At 40.2% G+C, this 19,401-nt stretch overlaps 1 protein-coding gene across 2 annotated transcripts in view; it reads left to right on the top strand.

Annotated features, from left to right (window-relative positions):
• LOC141092980 (mucosa-associated lymphoid tissue lymphoma translocation protein 1-like) overlaps positions 1–19,401 on the top strand; it is a 102,203-nt gene that overhangs the window by 21,283 nt on the left and 61,519 nt on the right. For both annotated transcript variants that reach the window (XM_073579365.1, XM_073579364.1), the window contains exon 2: positions 16,965–17,063. In XM_073579365.1, the coding sequence (XP_073435466.1) occupies positions 17,054–17,063 (10 nt within the window). In that variant the 5' untranslated portion in view covers positions 16,965–17,053. The remainder of the gene's footprint in view (positions 1–16,964; positions 17,064–19,401) is intronic.

Below are 19,401 nucleotides of genomic sequence, written 5' to 3'. Positions count from 1 at the left end.
AGACCCACTGAATATCAGAGCGCTATGTCACAGGCTCGATGGCACAGGTGTGAAAAAAGTGACTACAGGATAAGGGAGATTTTGAATTTCTGCACACACTAGTGGACACTGGACACTTTTGGATTGTGTGAGGCCCACTGAATATCAGAGCGCTATGTCACGGGCAGAAATTGGCTAGTGTATCACAAACTACAAGGTGTATGTAGAATTGGGCAGAATAGGAATCTCCCTAGAGTGTAGGTCTTTAAGAACGGAACAAGTCCTCCACTTATCCTTCCACAGTGACACACAGCTTCACTGTGGCCGTGATAACAGCCGTTACACGGTACTGAGAGGAGCGTGCACGTACACGGCTGTCCGGTGTACGTAAAATTGTCAAGCTCCGTGTTTTTTAAGTTTACGGACTGACACACGCTGTCTCTCTATAGTTTTGAATGTGATCAAACAGCAAATATATTTAACTGTTTAAAAGCTAGACAAAACTAGTAGGTGCAGGTCTGTAAGAACGGAACATGTCCTCGACTTATTCTCACAGAGTGACACACAGATAGCTTCTCTGTGGCTGTGATAACAGCCGTTACACGGTACTGTGTGAGGAGCGTACACCGCTGTATGGTGTGAAAAAATGCACGCTCAGTACCTCAGCAGGACAAAAAAAAAATTGGGATTGCTTTTAAAAAAGCAGTTTGCAGAGCAGTGGGTAAACAGCAATGCAGATGTCATTAAGCCTTAGAAGGCAGCCTAACAACCAACACCGCTGATCCACCACAATATAGCCTCCCCTTGCACTGCACACACAGTGACTGGTGTGTTGTACAGGCAAAATCGCTAGCAGCAGAAGCAGTTTTTTTTTTCTTCTTCCCTGCCTAACGCTCTCCCTAAAGAATCAGCAGCAGCAACCTCTCCCTATGCTAAGATCGGCAGAAATAAGATGGCGGTCGGCGTGCACGCCCTTTTATAACCCCTGTGACGCCCACCAAAGCAAGCCAATCACTTGCATGCCCTTCTGAAAGATGGTGGTGACCCCTGCCTATGTCAACACGTTGCCCACAGTGTCCGTGGATCCTGATTGGCTGAAAAAGCGTGCAAAACAAACTTTTGAAACGCGACTTTGGCGCGTAAGTCGCCGACCTCGTGGCCGACCTCATCCTAGGGTCGGGTTTCGTTTCATGAAACCCGACTTTGCCAAAAGTCGGCGACTTTTGAAATTTTTCGACCCGTTTCGCTCAACTCTAGCCTTCATGCCAAAGACTGGGAATAACCATATAGTAGGCTCAATTCACAATGTACAGGCCATTCAGCGGTATTTCAACTCAGTTCCCGAGAACAGGAGAAGGTGAGCCGTAGCATTTCAGAGCCCCATTCTGGAGGACTTGCAGGCAGCTACTGATCCATTGACTTTTAATGGTGAAGATAACCCTTTAAACTTTTTAATATTTTGGTTGCGTGGTGGATTTAACTTTCTACCTAGGTCACACTTTATCCACCAATATCAATTTGTATGCAATTGTGAAAAATTACAATTTGACACAAAATTACATGAACATGCCTGCATGTACTGTATAAAGCGCTCAGTGGCCATTCTGACAATGCTCCTGATGTCTCCTTTCAGAATATATACAAGTATAGGTGTTTCACAAATTATTTTAAAATTTTGTAATTTAGGTTTTATTTGTACGTGTCAAGAGAGAGAGAAGTGTCTTGACTATCAGAGGTACAAAATGTTCAAGAACCCCGTGTCCATAGGTCTACTCCATACTCCATACTCGGTACAATACAAAAGGAAAATAAAAGACATACCTGAAACAAGACTGGGCTATAACTTCAGGTGTTTACCACATGCTTGCCTGCTAAATATAGATAATCTGGTGAAAAATACCACAAATGAACAAAATTTAAAAAAAATGTCTATTTGTGCGAAAACTGGAAGTTGCTATGGATTATTCTCTTACTGGTTGAATAAAAAGGATTCACAAATTGTTAAAGGGAACATGTCAGTAGATCTTTACACCACAATTGATGTTAATTAAGGAAGGTCTCTGTACGTTGATTTAATTAATACCTTTATTTTAGAAATTCTTGTTTCCTTTTTTTGATAAATCAAATGGCAAATTTTTATGCAAATGAGCCACAAGTGCAGCGGGGTTGGCATTGCACTTACATCTCTCCGGCCTCTCTCACTATTTCCCTACCTGCCGCCAGTCAGTTGTCTCCCCTAATTGAGATCTGGAGCATGCGCCGTCATTTCCTCAGGTGGTGCATGCGCGGATTGATAGTCTGGCTCTCGCAACGTCATCAGAACTTTACTGTGCAGCCCAAAGTAATGATGTGCTTGCGTGAGGGGGAGACAAGAGTGACCTGTCTGTCAGTGACAGCAGGCAAGCGGCAGATGGGGAAATAGGGAGATGACTGTAAGTGCACTGCCATGCAGATGGATTTCTCAAAAACAGAAACAAGGATTTCTAAAACAAAGGGATGGATTTAATTAACATAAGCAACTTTACAGATGACATTAGTTTGACGTGTAAAAATCTGCTGACAAGTTCCCTTTTAAAATTACCTGTAAGTGTTCTGATTAGTTGTGTGGTGCCTCCCAAATATTGCACCTTACTTTTCTAGAGACTAGATGACTTTGCAGTGTGTATAGAGATGTCGTAAAGTCATCTAAGCAGTTAAAATGCTCCCCCGCGACACACTTACGGGAACTCAAAAGGACTGTGCAATTTCCAGTTTAAGCTAGCAGAGCCTCAGACAGCTGATGGTAGTGTGACACGATATGTGCAACACCTTCAGGTAACTGTAACATACCACAGAGTGTAACTAGGACAAGTATGCTGCTTTGTTACCTCTCCTACTAGAAAGTTTAAAAGTCTATTTTTCACATCCAAAGCATGGTATTTCTTTCAGCGTTTTTGCAGCATTTTTCAAAGCATTCAAATAAACTAGAAAAAAAACACAATTATATGTTTCAAATACGTGCACATTTTTTAACCTGCAATCCTGGTTTTGCACAGTAAGCGTACAACCAGCTTCAGAGGCGCAATGATGTGAGTGGAGAAAGCCGAACGCATGAGCGAGATTTGCGGAGAACTGGCGGTGACATCGGCTCTTGCAAATATGTTATCACGCTCACAGGCATTTTTTATTTAATTCTTTATTTTACTCAGGAGGTACCCAGCTGCTACAGAATACAACTCCTATCATTGTCGCCTGGTCGTGCTGATCCAAGGGAGACCAGGTAACAATGATGAGACCTGGGATCAACGCAAACTGTACTGCTTTTTCTAGGCCCCGATACGTGCCACATGGACGGCACACGGATGCGAAACACGGACAGCAAATGGATACATGGATGTCACATATGTGCACACAGATGGCACATGGACCACGGATCTCTCCAGTACTGGTTTTTCCTGTACAGAAATAACCAGGACTTCTGAAGGAGACCTAATAAGTTGTTGCCAATTTTACCCATGCCAAAAGAAAAACGGATTTTTGAAAATCATATTTCAGTCCATGATCAATTACCCATCTTAAGCAATTTAGTGCAGGTAACTTCTAATATTATGTATTGATCTTAGCACGATCAGTAGACAATAATGAGAGCTGCCTTCTTGTTCCCAGGCGCTATTACATGTAATGCTGATGACAAGTGGATGTCATCTGTGTGTCATCAGTGAGCACGTGTGCAGCATGCATTTTGTTTGACTTGAAATGTCTGTGGGTTTTTTCACGCGGACACACGGTCCATGTGAAAATCTGACATGTGCGCATATTTGCGGTCCTTAAAAACTGACCGCATATGGACACAAAAAACGGAAGTGTGAAGAATGCTTTATGGTTATTGTGCCTTCCTCAGGATGAGCATTGCAGGAAAATAGACTGACCTACATCATTTTTTTCTGACTGGACTAGTGTATATAGTTTGTAGTTACTCCAAGGTTGACAACTTCTTCCATATCACATACCGATAACATCATGTGCCAATTGTTATGCCTTTTACCTGCTTTGCATAGGCATCGAATACTCCCTCTTATATCTCAACAGGAATTAGGTCAGTAGCTTTATATTGTCATCACTCCACAAGGTTATCAGGGCAACCTGGAAAACATCAAACCGTTCTACTTATTCTAATCTCCTGGCTCTTTTTGTTAATTCTCATCACTCAGCAGTCGGCAGATTTATTTCTCGGAGAAACTGTTCTATTAACCTTCGTTGTCATGAACGTCGCTCGTCAACTGAAGTTATATTTAAGGTAGCTGCTGAGATGGATGTGGGCTTGATCATGGGTAACCTTAAAAGGTTGAATCATACAGTAAATAAAGGTTAAGACCAGTGCTGTAACTTGACCATAGTGAGCCACTGAGCAAAATTTCTCACAGGGCCCCAACTATCCCAGGCTATTAAAAGTATTGGTCTTCTCATAGGGTCCAAAGGGACTTTTTGGGGCCTCCAAAGCTTCAGGGGCCAGGTACGACTACAACCCCTGCATTCACTTTAGTTACACCCCTGGCTAAGATGTCTCACCCTTGTAGATCTACAGCAATTTGGATTACAAGAAAGATGAAGATTGGGGTAATATCTTAAATTGAATCTGTCAGTAGGCTCAACCCTCCTAAGCCATCGATATGGGATGCAGGTCATAGTAAGTTGAATAAACTGATACCTTGATATCTGCAATCCAATGTCTTATTCCAGAAAGATCCATGTTTTGCTTATACAGTATGTAAATGATCTGTTCAGGACTATGAAATCTGTTTGAAAATAGAGGGCACTCCAGAATGTACTAGGGGATCCGTGACAACACACAATAACATGAAGCATGAAAAAAGAGGAGGCAGTGTGTACAGTAGTCACGATCACCCATACCAATGACAAAATAAATACTGATATGAATTTTATTAGAAAAACACACACTGATTGGACAGACTAAAGGTAAAAACAATTAAAAAAGCCTAAAAGAGGCCCACATGAAACCACAGACGGTCCATATAAGGACCCACATATTCCCAATTGCACCAAGCTGGCAAATATAAATGACGTACAAATATATATGTGACTGCTTGATTTAAATATTCAACATCACAACATGAGAAATGTAGAAATATTGTCATCATGGAATAGACAATTTACTAAGTTCCAATATGGACAGATGACATAATCAACCTAGATAACAAATACAATAACCAACACACACTTGTGTGCAGCATTGAAATTAGCCACCCAAAAAATGATCCTGGGCAAGCTGCACATGTGTATGAAGGAATGAATTGGTATTTGATGTGCTAATCCATAGTCCTGGAGATTGTTTAGGCAACAGATTGCCCTAGCCAAAACACATGTGCAAAAAATGATTTTTTGTATCGAAAGATTTGTTGCTGTATGCACAGAAAAATAATAAGCGGAAAGGGAAGAGATGAAAAAAACCCCTTGTTAGCACATAATGAGAAAGGCAAAATAAGCCAGAATAATTCTGTCACACTAAGAGGATGAATACCTCATAATAAAGACCACTGAAAGATGAAACCTGTGGCCAGAATGCTGATGCAATATGGGAGCTACCCATGCGTATCGCCACTAGGTAGCGTGGCTTCCTCAGGGGAAAAGTGGACTAGTTTGTCCAGAAAGTGCGCTTTAAAATTAGAATTAGAGTAAATTACTTGCACTTTTTGGCGAGCGTCCGATGAGATGGCGTCCGGATGTGGCAGCCGCGCATGCGCGGCTGCCTGACAACAAGACGCCGCATCCGCGGACACCTCCATGGAGACTGCAGGCTGTGCGTGCACAGTAAGTAAGGACCCAGAATCATGCAGGCCCAGGATGATGAAGCCCCGCGTGCGCAGTAGAGAAGATCTAAGTCACGTAGACCTGGCTGGTTACAAAGGGAATGACACCGCGCATGCGCAGTGAACAGAAGCCGGTGGACATATTAATCACGCCAGATGTACATATACGAAAAGGGAGAGGAATTGTTCCTTACATGGCACAGCACGGTTAAAGGGGCAGAAATGCATAGAGTCATACATGTACCAAAACAGAATGAGGATTTTTAAGCACTGAATAAATTGAAGAAAAAAAAGAAAGAAAAATATTGGTTCACCTTTATAAATATGAAAAAGGGAGCACAAAAACTAATATTGCGTTCATGATCCATAGAGCTAATAAACGAGCTCAAACAAAGCCAGCAAAAATAATAATAAAAATAATAATAATGAAGAAAGAAATAAATAATGGAAAAATATATAAAAAGGAAGTAAAAAATACATAAAAAATTACAGAAATAAATAGTGAAAAAAAAGGAAAAATTATGAAAAAAATGATAAATAAGAAAAAAAAGTATAAAAAATAAAGGAAAAAATTTAAAATAAACTAATAATACACAAATGAAATACAGTTGTGCAATGAAAGATCAGAAAAATGCAAAGGCTTAATTACCCCTTTAAACACCTGTAAAATTTATTGAAAAAATGAAATAATAATTTGTCTCCAGAGCTTATTTTAAATGAACGGGGGAGTTACCAGTGTGACCCATAGACTTGCATGGGCTAGTTTGTTCTGTGACTCATATGCATGTTTCCAATTTTGGGGGGTTTACTTGCGGACAATTGATGTAGAAAAAAAGACATGGACTAAAATGGGTGCATGATTTATCCATGAAAGACACTGATAGAACACGTTAGACAAAATTATGAAAGGGGCCTTAATTATAGGATTGATGTGCTGTTATATCTAGTCTTCCAGCAATACTGCAGAGCTGTCAGTAAATGTTCCACCCTTCCTGACTCTGTTAAAACAAGTGTCAGCCACTTATGACAAGTCTAATGGCCATTATAAAAACTGCCCCATATGTAGGCAGACATTTAAAAATAGTTTATTAAACAGAAAATAAATCATAAGATATATTTATCACTAGGAATTTGTCCAATTCTCTGATACTTTTCATCTCTCGGATTTATTACTAGGAATTTGTCCAATTCTCTGATACTTTTAATCTCTCGGATGACAGGGGACAATGGAATCATCCAGAAAAATTAAAGGGATTCTCCACTACTTGGGAAACCCCTCCTTGATCCAAATTTTTGCTTCCCATAAAATAATAAAGCCTATAAACACCTCCTGTGTCTGCGGTCCCGGGGCTCTCGTGTGGTTGTTCTGACACCGTCGCCCAATCAGAGCCGAGGTTACTGTCTCCTTTATCAGACAAATCGAACATGAACAGTATGTCCAGGTTGCAGCTGATCTCGGACTACCTCTTCCTGTTTAATTCAACTGGAGGAGGGGACAGTGACACCAGCGCTGATTGGGCACTGGTGTCACAACAACAGCACGGGTGCCTCGGGACCATGGGAACGGCACCAGCACGGGTGGTGAGTATAAGCTTTATTATTTTATGGAGGCCAAGTGAGGGGTATGAGAAGAAGTTGTCCAAGTAGTGGACAACTTCTTGAATTATGACTGATTCAAGTTTGAGTAAATGTGTAAAGATATCTTAATATTCAGAATTGAGAGTCCTCAGTGGTTGATACCTTTTAATGGCTAACTGAAAAGATGGTAACACATTGCAAGCTTTCCAGACTACTCAGGTCTCTTCATCAGGCTAGAGTCAGCCTGATGAAGAGACCTGAGTAGTCTCGAAAGCTTGCAATGTGTTACTATCTTTTCAGTTAGCCATTAAAAGGTATCAACCACTGAGGACTCTCAATTTTGAATATTCTTCTCTCTCCTGGCTAACATGGTACAAAGATATACATCTTTCCTGTATAAAGATATCTGGAAACTTTACATCTGTGGATTCTGCTAGAATCAGTGGAATCTCCTTTTTAGCAATCCAATGCATGTTGCATAGTTGTTGCCCTCAAAAATGCAATAGAGCAAATCCCTTTTGGTTAAAAGTTCCCTAATTTCACATTCTCCATCCTAAGATTCACAAATGTAAAGGAATGTGGAGTGGAAAGAAGAAGTTCCAAAATTAGCAGATAATGTAGTACTTTTTACTGTACTTATGTAAAAAGGAAGTCATGCGTCAACATTTCATTAACATTGGTCTCTGGATATGGAACCTCATACAAAAAAAGCTTTAAAGAGTAACTAATACTTTTTTTTCTTCGGCAACTGACAGCAAAAGCAAAAATCAGAAAACTGTAATATTCCGTATTAAAAAATACTACTTTTCAGTTTATTCCCACACCCCTACCTGCCCTTAACCATCTCCTGGACTGATAATTCACTCTCAAAAGCTGCTGAAATCAATATTCAAATTTGTCTTCAGTTATGGATCAAATTGCACCAAACGAATATTGAAGTCTATTGAGAGAGTAAGGCTGGAGTCACAATAAAAGTATGAAAAATCGGTCCGAGTCTCCCTGCCGAGAGTCGCACGAGCGTAATGCAAGGGTCATGCGAATACAATCCGATTTTTCACACCTAGTATCTGATTTACATCCAAATGCAGTGCGATTGCTATCTGATTGCAATGTGATTTTAACATGAGCTATATATATACAGTGCCTTGCGAAAGTATTCGGCCCCCTGGAACGTTTCAACCTTTTCCCAGATATCATGCTTCAAACATAAAGATACCAAATGTAAATTTTTTGTGAAGAATCAACAACAAGTGGGACACAATTGTGAAGTTGAACAAAATTTATTGGTTATTTTAAATTTTTGTGGAAAGTCAAAAACTGAAAAGTGGGGCGTGCAATATTATTCGGCCCCTTTACTTTCAGTGCAGCAAGCTCACTCCAGAAGTTCATTGTGGATCTCTGAATGATCCAAAGTTGTCCTAAATGACGATAAACATAATCCACCTGTGTGTAATCAAGTCTCCATATAAATGCACCTGCTCTGTGATAGTCTCAGGGTTCTGTTTGAAGCACAGAGCATCATGAAGACCAAGGAACACAACAGGAAGGTCCGTGATACTGTTGTGGAGAAGTTTAAAGCCGGATTTGGATACAAAATGATTTCCAAAACTTTTACCATCCCAAGGAGCACTGTGCAAGCGATCATATTGAAATGGAAGGAGTATCACACCACTGCAAATCTACCAAGACCCGGCCGTTCCTCGGAACTTTCATCTCAAATAAGGAGAAGACTGATCAGAGATGCAGCCAAGAGGCCCATGATTACTGTGGATGAACTGCAGAGATCTAGAGCTGAGGTGGGACAGTCTGTCCATAGGACAACAATCAGTCATACACTGCACAAATCTGGCCTTTATCGAGAGTGGCAAGCAGAAAGCGGATATGTATGATGGGTATATGGGCACGGGACTATGGGATGGAGGATATGTATGATGGGTATATGGGCATGGGACTATGAGATGAAGGAGGTGTGATGGGTATATGGGCACTCGACTATAGGATGGCGAATATGTATGATGGGTATATGGACATGGGACTATGGGATGGAGAATATGTATGATGGGTATATGGGCATGGGACTATGGGATGGAGAATATGTATGATGGGTATATGGGCATGGGACTATGGGATGGAGGATGTGTGATGGGTATATGGGCACTCGACTATGGGATGGAGGATATGTATGATGGGTATATGGGCACAGGCCTATGGGATCGTGGGTATGTATGATGGGTATATGGGCACGGGACTATGGGATGGAGGATAATTATAATTTTCTATAACCACAGTTAGTTACTATGCCCGGGCAGCGCCGGGCTCTTCAGCTAGTATATTCATAAAAAGTGTTGTTTAAAGTTTGCAACAAGTCACCTGGGAGACACACCAAACATGTGGAAGAAGGTGCTCTGGTCAGATTAAACCAAAATCGAACTTTTTGGCAACACAGCTCATCACCCTGAACACACCATCCCCACTGTCAGACATGGTGGTGGCAGAATCATGGTTTGGACCTGCTTTTCTTCAGCAGGGATAGGGAAGGTGGTTAAAATTGATGGAAGATGGATGGAGCCAAAAACAGGACCATTCTTGAAGAAAACCTGTTGGAGTTTGCAAAAGACCTGAGACTGGGACGGAGATTTGTCTTCCAACAAGACAATGATCCCAAACATAAAGCAAAATCTACAATGGAATGGTTCACAAATATATACGTATCCAGGTGTTAGAATGGCCAAGTCAAAGTCCAGACCTGAATCTAATCGAGAATCTGTGGAAAGAGCTGAACACTGCTGTTCACAAATGATCTCCATCAAACCTCACTGAGCTCAAGCTGTTTGCCAAGGAAGAATGGGCAAGAATTTCAGTCTCTCAATGTACAAGACTAAGAGAGACATACCCAAAGCGACTTGCAGCTGTAATCGCAGCAAAAGGTGGCACAACAAAGTATTAAGTTTAAAGGGGCCGAATAATATTGCACGCCCCACTTTTCAGTGTTTGAATTTCCACAAAAATTTAAGATAACCAATAAATTTCGTTCAACTTCACAATTGTGTTCCACTTGTTGTTTATTCACCAAAAATTTACATTTGGTATCTTTGTTTGACGCATGATATGTGGGAAAATGTTGAAAAGTTCCAGGGGGCCGAATACTTTAGCAAAACACTATATATATATATATATATATATATATATATATATATATATATATATATTAGTGGGCCATTTATATGGATACACCTAAATTAAATGGGATTGGTTCGTGATATCAACTTCCTGTTTGGGGCACATTATATGGGAGGGGGAAACTTTTCAAGATGGGTGGTGACCATGGCTGCCATTTTGAATTTTGCCATTTTAGATCCAATTTTTTTTTTTTCTCAGTGGGTAGAGGGTCATGTGACACATCAGACTTACCGAGAATTTCACAAGAAAAACAATGGTGTGCTTGGTGTTAGCGTAACTTTTTGTTCTTTCATGAGTTATTTACAAGTTTATGACCACTTACAAAATGTGCTGCCCATTGTGTTGGATTGTCTTTGTAACCCTCTTCTCACACTCTTGACACACTGATAGAAACACCACAGAAGAAATGCTAGCACAGACTTCCAGTATCCGTTGTTTCAGATGCTGCACATCTCATATCATCACAGCATAGACAATTGCTTTCAGTGGACCCCAAAGATAAAAGTCTAAGGGGGTCAGATCAGGAGACCTTGGTGGCCATTCAACTGGCCCACGACAACCAATCCACTTTACAGGAAACTGTTCATGTAGGAATGCTTGGACCTGACACCCATAATTGATGGCATGGTGTGGTATATGGGGTACAAAGATAGTAGGGCCATTCTTCATCAATGGAAACCTCAATGCCACTGGATATCTGAAATTGCTACATGATGATGTGTTGACTTCTTTCCGCACTGAAAATGGCACGTTCCCTGAGTTTTTCCAGCAATATGGTGCACCACCACATTATGGATGTCAGGTCCAAGCATTCCTACAAGGAATCTGACCCCCTTAGACTAGCATTTCTTTTGCGGTTTTGCTGTCAGTGTGTCAAGAGTGGGAGAAGAGGGTTGCATTGACAATCCAACACAATGGGCAGCACTTTGAACACATTTTATAAGTGGTCATAAACTTGTAAATAACTCATGAAAGAGTAAAGTTATGTTAAAACTAAGCACACCATTGTTTTTCTTGTGAAATTCTCAATAAGTTTGATGTGTCACATGATCCTCCTCACATTGGAAAAAATAAAGTTGGATCCAAAATGGCCAACTTCAAAATGGCTGCCATGGTCACCACCCATCTTGAAATGTTTCCTGTCTCCCATATACTAATGTGCCACAAACAGGAAGTTGATATCACCAACCATTCCCATTTTATTTAGGTGACAAATACAATTAGTGCAATGTGTGTGCAGCTTACTGTACAACATGTACAGATTATTTTTCTGAAAAAACTGACGTGGGCTCCAGCATAATTTTCTTAACCAGCAGAGGGAAAGCCAATGTCTGGGATCTCTGTTTATAGCCTGAGAAGGGGGTAGTGCCCATGGATCTTCCCAGGCTATTAATATCAGCTCATAGCTGTATACTTAGCCTTTACTGGCTAGTAAAATGGAGGACCCATAAAAAAATGACGTAGGGTCCCCCAATAATTAATAACCAGCAAAGGATATGCAGACAGCTGCTGGCTGATATTAGTAGTCTAGGAAGGGGCCATGAATACTGCCCCCCACCAGGATAAAAGCATCAGCTTTCAGCTGCCCCAGAAAAGGCATATCTCTAAGATATACCAATACTGGCACTTAGCCTAGCTCTTCCATTTGCCATGCAGAGATGGCAAGTGGAGTGATGATTGGGGGTTGATGTCACCTTTGTAATGTCAGGTGACATCAAGCCCCGAGGTTAGTAATGGAGAGGCGTCAATAAGACTTCACCTTTACTAACCCCATAGACACCCAGAATAAAGTTCATTAATTGAAAAAATGACAGACTCCTTTAATAAATCTTAATTAAACAATACTTACAATATCGCCCATTTCACCGATGCCATTGTCTGCAAAAAAGTTAAAAAAAAACAGTAAACAGCTGTGAGCTGATATTAATAGCCTGGGAAGCTCTGAGTATTACCCCCTTCCCCTGCTATATACATCGGCTACCAGCTGTCAGCTTTCCCACTGCAGGTTAAGAAAGTTACGCTGGAGCCCATTCCATTTTTTCAGATAAATAATCTTTCATTAATTAAATACATGTACATACAGTCATATGTTAAAGTTTGGGCACCCCTATTAATGTTAACCTTTTTTCTTAATAACAATTTTGGTTTTTGCAACAGCTATTTCAGTTTCATATATCTAATAACTGATGGACTCAGTTATATTTCTGGATTCAAATGAGGTTTATTGTACTAACAGAAAATATGCAATCTGCATTTAAACAAAATTTGACCGGTGCAAAAGTATGGGCACCCTTATCATTTTCTTGATTTGAACACTCCTAACTACTTTTTACTGACTTCCTGAAGCACTAAATTGGTTTTGTAACCTCATTGAGCTTTGAACTTCATAGTCAGGTGTATGAAATCATGAAAAAAGGTATTTAAGGTGGCCACTTGCAAGTAGTTCTCCTATGAAGAGTGGCATCATGGGATCCTCAAAACAACTCTCAAATGATCTGAAAACAAAGATTATTCAACATAGCTTTTCAGGGGAAGGATACAAAAAGTTGTCTCAGAGATTTAACCTGTCAGTTTCCACTGTGAGGAACATAGTAAGGAAATGGAAGAACACAGGTACAGTTCTTGTGAAGCCCAGAAGTGGCAGGCCAAGAAAAATATCAGAAAGGCAGAGAAGAAGAATGGTGAGAACATTCAAGGACAATCCACAGACCACCTCCAAAGACCTGCAGCATCATCTTGCTGCAGATGGTGTCACTGTGCATCGGTCAACAATACAGCGCACTTTGCACAAGGAGAAGCTGTATGGGAGAGTGATGCGAAAGAAGCCGTTTCTGCAAGCACGCCACAAACAGAGTCGCCTGAGGTATGCAAAAGCACATTTGGACAAGCCAGTTACATTTTGGAAGAAGGTCCTGTGGACTGATGAAACAAAGATTGAGTTGTTTGGTCATACAAAAAGGCGTTTTGCATGGAGGCTAAAAAACACAGAATTCCAAGAAAAACACTTGCTACCCACAGTAAAATTTGGTGGAGGTTCCATCATGCTTTGGGGCTGTGTGGCCAATGCCGGCACTGGGAATCTTATTAAAGTTGAGGGTCACATGGATTCAACTCAGTATCAGCAGATTCTTGACAATAATGTGCAAGAATCAGTGACGAAGTTGAAGTTACGCAGGGGATGGATATTTCAGCAAGACAATGATCCAAAACACCGCTCAAAATCTACTCAGGCATTCATGCAGAGGAACAATTACAATGTTCTGGTGGCCATCCCAGTCCCCAGACCTGAATATCATTGAACATCTGTGGGATGATTTGAAGCGGGCTGTCAATGCTCGGCGACCATCAAACAACTGAACTGGAATTGTTTTGTAAACAGGAATGGTCACAAATACCTTCATCCAGGAACTCATTAATAGCTACAGGAAGCGACTAGAGGCTGTTATTTTTGCAAAAGGAGGATCTACAAAATATTAATGTCACTTTTATGTTGAGGTGTCCATACTTTTGCACCGGTCAAATTTTGTTTAAATGCAGATTGCACATTTTCTGTTAGTACAATAAACCTCATTTGAATCCAGAAATATAACTGAGTCCATCAGTTATTAGATATATGAAACTGAAATAGCTGTTGCAAAAACCAAAATTGTTATAAAGAAAAAAGGTTAACATTAATAGGGGTGCCCAAACTTTAACATATGACTGTATAGCTGCACACACACTGCACTAATTATATTTGTCACTGACCTTTGGATATCTATCGATTCTATGTGTATTTACTATAAGTAATTAATCTATGCTGTGCTGTTGGCTCCTGCTGTGATTTTACACTACACAGCTACTGAATTGCTGACTTTTCTTCTATCTGTCTATCTATCTAATTAATATATATAAATATATACATGTGTGTGTCACTGACATCTACAGTATATATCTATGCATTCTATGTGTATATATCTATTCTATCCTAACCTGTCACTGTGATTTTACTGTATGTGGCAGATGAATTGCTGTATTTTTAAAGGACAACAAAGTGTAAAAATCGGAGAGCATTTGTATGGTTCAAGTGTTGTGCGTTTTTTTTTTTTTTTTTTTCCTTGCACACATAGGATCTCATTTTTGAGTCTCAGCCGAGTCTCGGTGACAATTGCAGCATGCTGTGATTTTACACGAACGCCATATACGGCTGAGAAAATAAACACTGATGTGAATTGCCCCATAGATTAACACAGGGTCGAGTGTTATGCAATGCTTTGTCACATAGCTCTTGGCCGTATTCTACGGTAGTGTGACTCCGGCCTAAGGGAAAGAACTGGAGAGGAACAGAACATTTGGATACAAAGAAAAGCTGCTGCAACTTCTAATAACTAAAGACAGCAGGGGGAAACCCAGTGCCAGATACAAATTGTATAATTGTTAGAAATTGTTATTCCTTATGAACATAAGAACATTTATTTGGAAAACTTACCTGAAAGCAAAGATATATTTAAATATACTTATTGCTGGACTGTTGAATTGTTAAAGACTATCTTTCACCAATTTTTAGATGATGAACTGGACACACAAAGTATTAGAGGCTGAAGAGCAGTATAAAAGCTATTTTGTATGTTTTTTTTATTTTACCCCTCTCTTGCAGAGATACTAGCAATCAAAGTATGGAGTGTGTAATGAGTTACATTTTTTAAGTGCAAGTGATTGATAGTGAGTTTTCACTGATGTCATGTACTTCTCCCTGTATGAGCTGCCCAATCATACGCAGGCAGCAACACAGCAGAAAAAGAACACACCCCAAAATAACTTATGCTTCTTAGTGAGATGTAATCATACAGCACTGATCTCCTGGTCTAAAGTCCCCGTTACACATAACGATGTCCCAGCGATCCCACCAACGATTCGACATGAATGGGATCGCTGGGACATCGTTAGGCTGATCGCTGGTGAGCTGTCTCCAGCGATCAGGACCAGCGAGCAAGATGGTTTCTAATGTAAACATCCCACACGCAGCGGGAGACCAGCGATCAAAAAATGGCTCAGACCGATCGAGCACGATCATCGATACCCGGCAGGGGGGCCGGTCGCTGATCCCCGTCACACACAGCGATCTCGCTGGCGAAATCGCTGTGGCTTCACAAAATGAAGTGTGTGACGGGGCCTTAACCTCCTGCATGATTAGAAAAGTGGTAGGAGATTAGAGCACAGATGACTTTAGCTGTGTCACATTACAACCACTTTTATCTGTTCCCCTCCTCTCATAGCGCTGTAAGCCTGTGTGGCCTAAATGTGCTACCATGTCTTGCAAGGTCTCTTGACTTACTCATCATTGCGCACATCTGATAATTTTGGCAATTTGCTTTTAGTGTGCATTCAGTCTGGCAGGATATTCCTCTGATAACCATTAATTATCTCATTGATACCATGCTAAGGCATGCAATTGTTTGCATCTCTGCACATATCACTCTTGCTGGATACTGAATTATTCAATATTTTTGGAAATTTTGTTTCCATTTGCATATTGATAATATGTCTATCAATCCTGTGATTTCCATAATTCCCCTACTTTTCCTTCTTGATGTTTCAATTTCAATGTTGAGGAGTGTATGTAGAGAACATGCAAAAGAGTTCTTCATTGAATAAAGCATAAACCACGAATGAGTTTGGGAATATATACTACTAAATCAACATATGTGATATAGAATAAAGAACTATATTGTTATACTGTGTTGGGAAGAAAAATCAGTGTAAATACTTCTATGCCCAAAATGTACAAAAGTATTATAGGAGTGATACTTTTATTAACTAACCAGGAAGATTATATTTGGAAGCTTGTCTGAAGTGTTCTCTCATCACCATCAGTGATGGGCACATTCCCATGTAACAATAAAAAATGCAGGACTTGTACCCACATACAGTATTAGAGTGCTTTCACATTGCGGCACCCATTCAGTGGCCCCGTTGGGGATTGCGTCTGAACAGTCCTGCAAAATGGGTTCCGGACGTATGTACCGACAGGGCCATAGACTAAAATGGTGCCAGCAGAGCGAACATGCGCTCTGTCGTGCATCGTTTTCTGAAGTATGCGTCTACTAGAGACAGACACCCAGACATAGTAGACTGTGTATATAAGGCCTCCCACATCACAGCTTTTTGCGAACATTATATAGTAAAAGGGAGCTACTAACCAGTGCTGGGGTTGTGGTTGGACTATGAGGCATGAGGAAAGTTGTCCTTTACTGATAATCTCCTGCTGATAAAACACTGATTGTATTAAAACAGCAAAACAGCCTATTGAGTGACACATCGCTGTGAACAGGCGTTCTTCCACTACATCATAGTGATCTCAGATTACACAGCAAAAATCTGCTGATGGATTCCCTTTGATACATTGTATGCTCTCTGATAACAGACCTCTTTTATCCCCAGCTACCCATTCTGATGCAATGGAGACATGCTTCATAATGTTCCATCTGTGATGTTTCCCACATGTCCACAGGCTCTTCCAATGTATAACCATGCTGAAAGGTGAGAACAATATAATAAATAAAAACAATAATTGTATTGCTGGGTTTTGTTCATTCTGCAACTAAAAAATCTGAATAAAAAGTGATCAAAAAATATTATGTACAACAAAATTGCACTTTAAAAATCTCCAACTTGTTGCGCAAAAAATAAGCACTTATACAGCTTTGTCAAAGAGTAAAAAAGTTACATCTCTCAGAATTTGGAGGCAAAAAACACCTATTTTTTTTTTATAAATAAGCATTTTTTATGTGTGATAGCAGCAAAGCATTAAAAAAATAATTAAATCTGGTACACTGTGATCACACCAACCCAAAAAATAAAGCATCATTTATACCACATGGTAAACCACACACAAATAAAAATAAAAACTATTTTTGTACTGTTACCTATTTGTTCATTCTGCCTCCTGAAAACAGAATAAGGTATACATTTATCCTGAAGTCTCCGTTGAGCACTTACATAAGGATTTCCATGTATATCCCTAAAAATGTGATTCAGACAAAACCCATGACAGAACCACTCTCTATAGTGAAGAAGATGGCGTCACTTTGGCGGTGTCCCATCATTTTAGGCATCTTTTTAGCTCACAAATGTGGTCGACCACTGTTCTTCAAACACCTAAAATGTCCAAAGTGTCTCAATCTATCTCATTATAGGGAGTGGTATCGTTGGTGGGTTTCTTCTGAGTCTCGTTTTTGTGGTATTTGCACGGAAACTCCAACATAAGTGTTCAACGTAGAACACAAGAAAGTGATCCAGTCTTTTTGTGGAAGTGATCAGAAAATGTTATGCACCCCAAACTGTTATCAATAAAAAACATTAACTTATCCTGCACAAAACCAGCCCCCACTCAGATCCGTCATCTGTATCTGAAAATATAGGGGGTTCCCACGTTACTGGTAGAACAAAGTCTCTGGAAAAACGACATGGCTCCCACCCCTTCAAATAAAATCCTGGAAAATCTGCTCTCCCATATCCAAATGCCCCTCTTTCAGAGCCCCACTGTGCCTAAACCACAGTAAGTGGTGACATGTTTAGCATTATTGTAGTGGGGAGAATGTACTTAACAATTTATGGGGTGCGTGTCTCCAGAAGCACAAGCAGCGCACAATGTATGGAGGCACAACAGTATAAAGGGGCGCTACACTGCATGGGGGCGAAAAGTATGGACAATAAACTGGCATTTTTGCAAATCTCTAGTAAAAAGCCTGGTGTCTCTGCAGACATAGACAAATTCATTGAGAGGAGCAATTTCTAAAATGGGGTCACTTTTGTGTTTTCTCTGCTGTTCTGACACCTTAGGGGCTCTGAAAATGTCGCCCGCAACTATTCTAGGGCTCCAAAAGCCAAATAGTGTTCCTTCTCATCTGATCCATGCCGTGTGCTCAAACAGTAGTGTATAACCACATATGGAGTACAAGCACGTTCAGTGAAAATTGCATAACAAATTATGGGGTCCATTTATGTCAATTACCCCTTGTGGAAATTATAAATTTGGAGCTAAAACAGTATTTCTGTGCAAAACAAAATTTTGTTTTCACATGTAAATGTTGTTATAAAGTTTTGTGAATCATCTTTAGGTTAAAAATGACAGGTACACCCCTAGATAAATTCCTTGACAGGTCTAGTTTTCAAAATGGGGTCAGTTGTGGGGGGTTTCTGTTGTTTTGACATGTTAGGAGCTTTGCAAATTCGGCATGGCATTCACAATCTGTTCCAGGCAAATTTATGCTCCAAAAATCAACTAGCGCTCTTGCCTTTCTGAGCAGTTTTTGACCACATATGAGGTAACTTCGTGTTCGGAAGAAATTCCATAACAAACTATGAGGTCCATTTTTTCCTACTATCCACTGTGAATATTACAAATTTAATTTTCGTTTTCACTTCCACATTTTAAACAGTTCTGTGAAGCACCTACAGGTTCGACAAGCTCAACACACCCCTAGATGAATTCCTTGATGGGTCTAGTTTCCAAAATGGGGTCACTTCAAGCACACATATGGGAGTTTCTGCTATTTTGGTACCTCAGAGGCATGGTGCCCGCCATCTATTCCAGAAAAATTTACATTGCATATCAAATGTCGCTTCCTCCCGTCCGAGCCCTGCCTTAAGTCCAAACAGAACTTTTTGACTACATGTGTGATATCGCCACGCTCAGGAAAAATAAATTTGAGGTCCATTTATTCATGTTACTTTTTGCAAAAGTGAAAAATTCATGGCTAAATCAACATTTTTGAGAAAAAAATAAAAAATTTTCAAAATCATGTGTGAGGCAGTGAGGGGGATCATATGCGAGGGTAGATATGTATCCCCCAGTATGCAGATGGAGTCCTATTAG

The sequence above is a fragment of the Dendrobates tinctorius genome, unplaced genomic scaffold, assembly GCF_039654945.1.
Source record: "Dendrobates tinctorius isolate UK_male_01 unplaced genomic scaffold, ASM3965494v1 ptg000062l, whole genome shotgun sequence".
NCBI lineage: Eukaryota > Metazoa > Chordata > Amphibia > Anura > Dendrobatidae > Dendrobates > Dendrobates tinctorius.
This window is presented reverse-complemented; position numbering and strand designations above follow the sequence as displayed.